The sequence below is a fragment of the Nerophis lumbriciformis genome, linkage group LG01, assembly GCF_033978685.3.
Source record: "Nerophis lumbriciformis linkage group LG01, RoL_Nlum_v2.1, whole genome shotgun sequence".
NCBI lineage: Eukaryota > Metazoa > Chordata > Actinopteri > Syngnathiformes > Syngnathidae > Nerophis > Nerophis lumbriciformis.
Genome location: NC_084548.2, coordinates 23,699,526 through 23,707,500, shown reverse-complemented (window position 1 = coordinate 23,707,500; position 7,975 = coordinate 23,699,526). Strand labels below are relative to the sequence as shown.

At 37.7% G+C, this 7,975-nt stretch overlaps 1 protein-coding gene across 4 annotated transcripts in view; it reads left to right on the top strand.

Moving 5' to 3' along the window:
* arl6ip6 (ADP-ribosylation factor-like 6 interacting protein 6) overlaps nucleotides 1–4,222 on the top strand; it is a 9,541-nt gene extending 5,319 nt beyond the window's left edge. For 2 of the 4 annotated variants that reach the window (XM_061977663.1, XM_061977647.1), the window contains exons 2-4: nucleotides 2,568–2,621; nucleotides 2,690–2,816; nucleotides 2,883–4,222. In XM_061977663.1, coding sequence (XP_061833647.1) covers nucleotides 2,568–2,621; nucleotides 2,690–2,816; nucleotides 2,883–2,976 — 275 coding nt within the window. In that variant the 3' untranslated portion in view covers nucleotides 2,977–4,222. Of the gene's footprint in view, nucleotides 1–2,567; nucleotides 2,622–2,686; nucleotides 2,817–2,882 lie in introns of all 4 variants that reach the window. The other 2 variants (XM_061977657.1, XM_061977639.1) reach the window with 1 other exon arrangement.
* Nucleotides 4,223–7,975: the final 3,753 nt, after the last annotated feature.

Sequence of the window (7,975 nt, the reverse complement as noted above, 5' to 3'; positions counted from 1 at the left end):
TGGGGCTAAGGTCAGGGAAGTTGGCGGGCCAATTTAGAACAGAAATACCGTGGTCCGTAAACCAGGCACGGGTAGATTTTGCGCTGTGTGCAGGCGCCAAGTCCTGTTGGAACTTGAAATCTCCATCTCCATAGAGCAGGTCAGCAGCAGGAAGCATGAAGTGCTCTAAAACTTGCTGGTAGACGGCTGCGTTGACCCTGGATCTCAGGAAACAGAGTGGACCGACACCAGCAGATGACATGGCACCCCAAACCATCACCCAACCATGCAAATTTTGCATTTCCTTTGGAAATCGAGGTCCCAGAGTCTGGAGGAAGACAGGATAGGCACAGGATCCACGTTGCCTGAAGTCTAGTGTAAAGTTTCCACCATCAGTGATGGTTTGGGGTGCCATGTCATCTGCTGGTGTCGGTCCACTCTGTTTCCTGAGATCCAGGGTCAACGCAGCCGTCTACCAGCAAGTTTTAGAGCACTTCATGCTTCCTGCTGCTGACCTGCTCTATGGAGATGGAGATTTCAAGTTCCAACAGGACTTGGCGCCTGCACACAGCGCAAAATCTACCCGTGCCTGGTTTACGGACCATGGTATTTCTGTTCTAAATTGGCCCGCCAACTCCCCTGACCTTAGCCCCATAGAAAATCTGTGGGGTATTGTGAAAAGGAAGATGCAGAATGCCAGACCCAAAAACGCAGAAGAGTTGAAGGCCACTATCAGAGCAACCTGGGCTCTCATAACACCTGAGCAGTGCCAGAAACTCATCGACTCCATGCCACGCCGCATTAACGCAGTAATTGAGGCAAAAGGAGCTCCAACCAAGTATTGAGTATTGTACATGCTCATATTTTTCATTTTCATACTTTTCAGTTGGCCAACATTTCTAAAAATCCCTTTTTTGTATTAGCCTTAAGTAATATTCTAATTTTGTGACACACGGAATTTTGGATTTTCATTTGTTGCCACTTCAAATCATCAAAATTAAATGAAATAAACATTTGAATGCATCAGTCTGTGTGCAATGAATAAATATAATGTACAAGTTACACCTTTTGAATGCAATTACTGAAATAAATCAAGTTTTTCAAAATATTCTAATTTACTGGCTTTTACCTGTGTGTGTGTATATATATATATACACACACACACACACACACGTGTATGTGTGTTTAAGTATGCATAATATATATATATATATATATATATATATATATATATATATATATGTTTGTGTGTATGTATGTGTACACACATAATATATATATATATATATATATAAACATACATATACAATATATACACATAAATATGTGTGTATATATATATATGTATATACCTGCGTGTATGTATATATATATATATATATATATATATATTAGGGCTGCTACTAACGATTAATTTGATAATTGATTAATCTGTCGATTATTACTTTGATTAATCGATTAATAATCGGATAAAAGAGACAAACTACATTTCTATCTTATCCAGTATTTTATTGAAAAAAAACAGCATACTGGCACCATAGTTATTTTGATTATTGTTTCTCAGCTGTTTGTAAATGTTGCAGTTTATAAAGGTTTATTAAAAAAAAAAAAAAGCCTCTGCGCATAGCATAGATCCAACGAATCGATGACTAAATTAATCGGCAACTATTTGTATAATCGATTAGTTGTTGCAGCCCTAATATATATACTGTATATGTGTGTGCGTATATATATAGATATATATATAAATAGATGTGTGTGTGTGTGTATATATATATACATCCATTTTTTTAAATATTTTATTAAATCAACATAGAAAAAAACACACGATACACTTTCAACTAGTGCATCAACCCCCAAAAAAAAAACTCCCTCCCCCATTCACACTCACACACCCCCACTCACACAAAAGGGGTTGTTTCTTTCTGCCATCAATACTCTGGTTCCCACAACATGGACAACACTTCTGCAAGGGACACAGTCCCTGAAGCACACTTGATTGTTTGTGCTGCTGGTCCACTAACATTTTCATTTAATTACTTTTTTTTTTTTTCTTTCTTCTCCCCTATGTAATTATTTTTATATTGTTTACTTTCCCTTTTATCCAAGAAAATATTTATTTATCTTATCTATAAAAAAAAAAATTTTTAAATTTAAAAAAATAAAAAAAGGAAAGAAAGGACCTTATCTTCACCAGACCTGGTTGTAAATGAAATTAGCTTCGTTTATAGGTTTTTTGTTTTTTTTAAACCAGGTCCAGTCCAGACAATGTCCAAGTCGGGTCCAGCAACACACACCTTCATTCATGTACACTGAGAGAAAAAAAAAAAGAAAATTTTGGAACACAACAGATTGCATATAATCTATAAACAAAATTACATTTTCAAAACAAAAACAAAAAAAATGTATGTACAGTCCAGCTTATGTTCAGGTCACTAAAAATTAGGGAATACAACAACAGATAGCATATAATCTATAAACATAATTACACTTTCAACATAAGCTATTTTTTACAGCTTATGTAAATATAGATATATAAATATAAAATAACTTTTACTTTGCTTCCAATTAATTTTGGGCTGTTTCAGAGCTGCAAGCAGAAACAGTGATGGAAGAAGATGGGACAGAGGTACGAATGTTGGGTGAGTATTTTTTTACAAGTGGCTACAATGACAGAATCTTGAGTAATTGAGTTTTGTTTGAAAAGTAGGTTTTCGTAGTATCCTGGTTCTGTCAGTATTAGCTGGAATTATGTGCTGTTTCTTCTCATGGACCCTGGCATACCTAAATGCCTACAAACCAGGCATGGTGCCACTAACAGGCTCGCTTTTGTACAGGTAAAAGTAGTTAGTAGTTGTACTTCTAATGTTCAATGTTTGCTGAATCATTGTTTTTTTCCCCAGAGACACTGTGGATCAAAGTTTGCACTTTGATTATGGTGTCGCTTTCCTTAACGGAGCCATGGCAACACTGACAGTCATCTGGAGCCTGACCTGACAATATCTGATGGTGTTTATGTGCTCATATACTGTGAACTATAGGGGTGCCTGTGAAACTAAGTTTTTAGAATACCATTTCTAATTTATACCATTATTATTGTTCTCCCCCCCATTTACAGTATATGTAAAATGATAAAATACACTGTCCAAATAGTTTTTTTTGCAGCTTGACTCCATAATTCAAAATAATACATATCACCTTTAAACACACAATATCAACATTGAGAACTAGTTGAATTAGGTCCTGACGTTGAGCAGCTCAAACATAACGTTGTTGCTTTTTGACGTTGATTTGAATATATATACATATAATTATATATATACAGTAATATATATACATATATTATATATAAAAGATAAATATAAATATATATAATATATATATATATATATTTGTATATATATATATAATATATATATATATTATATTATTTATATATATATATATATATATATATACATTATATATATATAATAATATATATTATCTATCTATCCATTTTCTACCGCTTGTCCCTTTTGGGGTTGCTGGAGCCTATCTTAGCTGCATTCGGGTGGAAGGCGGGGTACACCCTGGACAAGTCGCCACCTCATCGCAGGGATATATATATATATACATATAGGCTCCAGCAACCCCAAAAGGGACAAGCGGTAGAAAATGGATGTATGGATAGATAGATAGATAATATATATTATAATAAATATATATATATATATAATATATATTATAATAAATATATATATATATAAATAAAAGAAAGAGAGAGACACACCCACACACAATGAGTTGCCTAAGCGACTGGACAGGACAGATTTTTTTTTTTAAAGTTTTTAACTTGGGACGTCCCGTGGGCTGGATGCAGCCCGCGGGCAGTAGTTTGGGGACCCCAAATGTCAAGTACAGTAACATGTGCTTTTGAAATATAATTTTTTATTCACGTCTAGGAAGAAATTACTCGTTAATTCAGGCACCTAAAAACATTGAATGTGTTCATGCAGTCAATGATGAAAACGTTTAAGGTCATAAATTCACATTCAGTCATGAGAGTAAATGCCCTTCGTGATTCAGTCGAACAGTTTTTCTTGTGTGGAATGATTCTTTAAAAGTACAGTGGCACGTCAGTTATTGTACGCCCAACTTTTCGTGGGATTCTGTTTTTTGGCCACAAGTTTGCCACAGTTTTTGTATTCCGTCTAAATTGGTTATCGTACATTGCTTGTAATAAAGAATCTCACATTGGTGACTCAGTATCTGTGCTTCTTTTTTTTTTTCCCCAACTGTGAACGACTGCAAAATATCCCACTTTGGGGTCAAAGACAGTTGTGTCAACACTTTAATAAAGAAGGTGAAAAACACCAATTTATTCAAGAAATAACTTGTACCAAGAAATAAAAAGTACCTCTCCCCTTTCTGCTCTTGGCTGTCGTCACCACCAAAATGTATTCATTCCATCCATCATTTATATGTATTTCACATTGTTTTCTAAATGTAACAAGTGTTTGGTGTTCAGAGTTGTGGGTGTCTAACACATTCATTGGATTTACACAGGGTCAGAATTATACATGGAGGTTAAAATAATACAGTACATAGAGTATACTCCAGCAAGTATTGCCTTGACCAGACACTTTTGCTTCTGGCAGAATATTTGACTAACCTTTCTGAAAGAATTGGCAGGTTTTGTTTTTTTAAATTGGTTGTGCTCTTGACTCACCTTTTAAGGCGAGTCCACAACAGTTAAATGGTTTTGAGTTCAGGGCCATTCCAGAAGACTATATTTACCTCCTTTGTCCATTCCAAAACTAGTTTGTGTGTTTGGGATCATTATCTCCTTGGAACATCCAATCGTGTCAAACATTTTATTGAGTCTGAGAATGACAGTATGGGTCTCTTTCAGACCATTGCAAAGATGTCAAACATCCAAATAATCTCAAATTCAGTGCAAATGCTTGAATTAAGAACTTGAAATCTGTGGGTTTTCAGAAATGGCTTGAAAATACTTTCCCAACTTGTGTGAATCTATAATTATTGTAAGTTGCTTGGACTTTACCCATTGTTCTAAGTATTTGTGTATCCAATGAGTGCTTGGGAAACTGATCCTCTTATCGGCCTTTCCACCAAATCTATGCCATTTCTGTCCCCAAGAAACAAAATGTAAACAATGGATGATTAAAATAACTAAAGTTTAAAAAAATATATATTAAGCAAAGTGCCTTTGCTTATAGATGTGATTGCATACATGTTTCAAAGTTTCATTTAACTACCTTGAACACTGTAAAACAGCATTTGTTGCAGTCACCACTTCCTAAGATTAAATGTCATGAAATATGATCAATTAAATCCTTCAGAATATCTTTACTTTTTGTTACAAAAACATTTTCTTTAAACAAAACAAATCTATTTAGAAAATGTACTTGAGTTTTGTTTCTGGGTTTTATTCAGTGCTGTTACCCTATTATTGAATTAGCCTCTGAATAATTTGGAATATTCAACAAATCAAAAGATTCACAAAAAGTTAAATTTTTCAGAGGGAAGGCCAAAAGTAAATTAAATTCAATATTTCCTCTATAACTAGGAGGGTTGCAATTTCAGCAGTCTTGTCATCTTAACTATTTGATGGTATTAGTTTATTTCTTATAACATTTGTTGTTTAAATGCTGTAAGGTGATTGGTGTCTGTATGCTATCTGACTGTATTTCATATATTTGCTAATTCTGTGCTAAAAGCCCACTCTCCTACTTTAATATGTCGTCTTCCGTTTTGAGAACATTGCACTTTTGATATATGAGCCCATTTTCTACCGCTTGTCTCTTTTTGGGTCGCAGGAGGTGCTGGAGCCTATCTCAGCTGCATTTGGGCGGAAGGCGGGGTACACCCTGGACAAGTTACTACCTCATCGCAGGGTCAACACAGATAGACAACATTAATATATATTTTAAGTAGTTTCATATCAGATTTATCCATCCATCCATTTTCTACCGCTTTTCACTTTTGGGGTCGCGGGGGGTGCTGGAGCCTATCTCAGCTAGACAACATTCACACTCACATTCACACACGAGGGCCAATTTAGTGTTGCCAATCAACCTATCCCCAGGTGCATGTTTTTAGCGGTGGGAGGAAGCTGGAGTACCCGAAGGGAACCCACGCAGTCACGGGGAGAACATGCAAACTCCACACAGAAATATCCCGAGCCCGGGATTGAACCCAGGACTACTCAGGACCTTCGTATTGTGAGGCACATGCACTAACGCCTGTTCCACCATGCTGCCTTATTATCAGATTTAAAGTTGGAAAAAGCCTCAACCCCTCTGGTAAGGTCTAATTAAGTGTACTGAGGAAGAAATGCCGGAGAGTCAAACCTTGGATTAATGAGGAGCAGTGTGGTTTTAGTCCTGGACAGGCTCTATACTCTCGGCAGGGTCCTTGAAGTTGCATGGCAGTTTGCCCAACCAGTCTACGTGTTGTTTTGGACTTGGAAATGGCATTCAACCGTGTCCCTCGGGAAGTCCTGTGGAGAGTGCTCCAAGAATATGGGGCATTGGACCGTCTGGCGGTCCGCTCCCTGTATGATCGGTGTCAGAGCTTGGTCTGCAAGTAGGACCCGTTTCCAGTGAGGGTTGGACTCTGCCAGGAATGCCCTTTGTCACCGATTCTGTTTATAACTTTCATAGAGACAGTATTTCTTGGTGCAGTCAGGGCGTTGAGGGGATCCAGTTTGGTGGCTGCAGGATTAGGTCTCTGCTTTTTACAGATGTGGTCCTGCTGGCTTCATCTGGCCGTGATCTGTTCGCAGGTGAGTGTGAAGCGACTGGGATAAGAATCAGCACCTCTGATTGGAGTGGAGGGTGGAGTGTCATTTCCGATTTACGGATAAGATCCTGCCCAAAGTTGAGTTCTATTACCTCAGGGTCTTGTGCGATCAACAGGCAGATCAGTACGACTCTGGCTGTGATGCGGACCCTGCATCTGTTCGTTGTGGTGAAGGAGCTAAGACAAAAGGCAGAGCTCTTAATTTACTAGTCAATTTACATTGCTATCCTCACCTATGGTCACAAGCTTTGAGTTGTGACTGAAAGGACATGATCAAGGATACAGGCAGTAGAAATTAGATTCCTCCATAGGGTGAGAAGCTTAGTCATTTAGGAGGGGCTTGGGGTAAAGTCGTTGTTCCTCCACATCAAGAGGAGCCAGATGAGGTAGCTCGGGCATCTGGTTTGGATGCCCCACGAACGCCTCCCTGAGGAAGTGTTTAGGGCACGAATGACCAGGACCAAGGGCACAATGGAGAGACTATTTCCCAGCTGGCCTGAGAATGCCTTGGAAACCCGCGGGAGGAGCCGGACAAAGTAGCTCGGTAGAGGGGAGTCTGAGCTTCTCTGCTTTGGAGGCTTCCCCCGCAACCAGACCCCAGATAAGCTGAAGAAGATGGATGGATGGATAGTAAAAAAAATGTAACAAGCAAAATGGCACCGATTCGGTAGAATGGCCATTAAGCTGCTAAAGAGAAAACCAGCTGTAATTATGATCATTAACAAGTAGTTAATAGTGGTCGGCTGCTCAAGAGAACACTTCTTGGAACCTTCAGCACCACATGGTAAAAATCTAGCTATATTGCATGAAAATATTTTAACTTGTATGTACAATTCTGACACTGTGTATGTTACCAAAAAAAGATGCACTATTTTTGTTTTTAAAAAACAGTGAATATAAATGTAATCTAGGAAACAGAACTGAAATAAATACATTTAAAGGCCCCGATGTGAATGGGACATTAAAGCCTATCAAAGAGTGTGTCAAATAATGAGTGGAACTGTGTCAAGCATTGTGTTGTCACAAGCAGATACTAACTGCGCAGTCAGCAGCTTTCACTATATCAAATATGTATTAGGCTTAAGTGGCTTTATTTGCTGCTGGTATTATAAATCTACATACTGATGCTTAGAAAAGGGAAAGAAAGTGCTGTTTTCAAGTGCTCGAATGTATTCGTACAAAACGCACA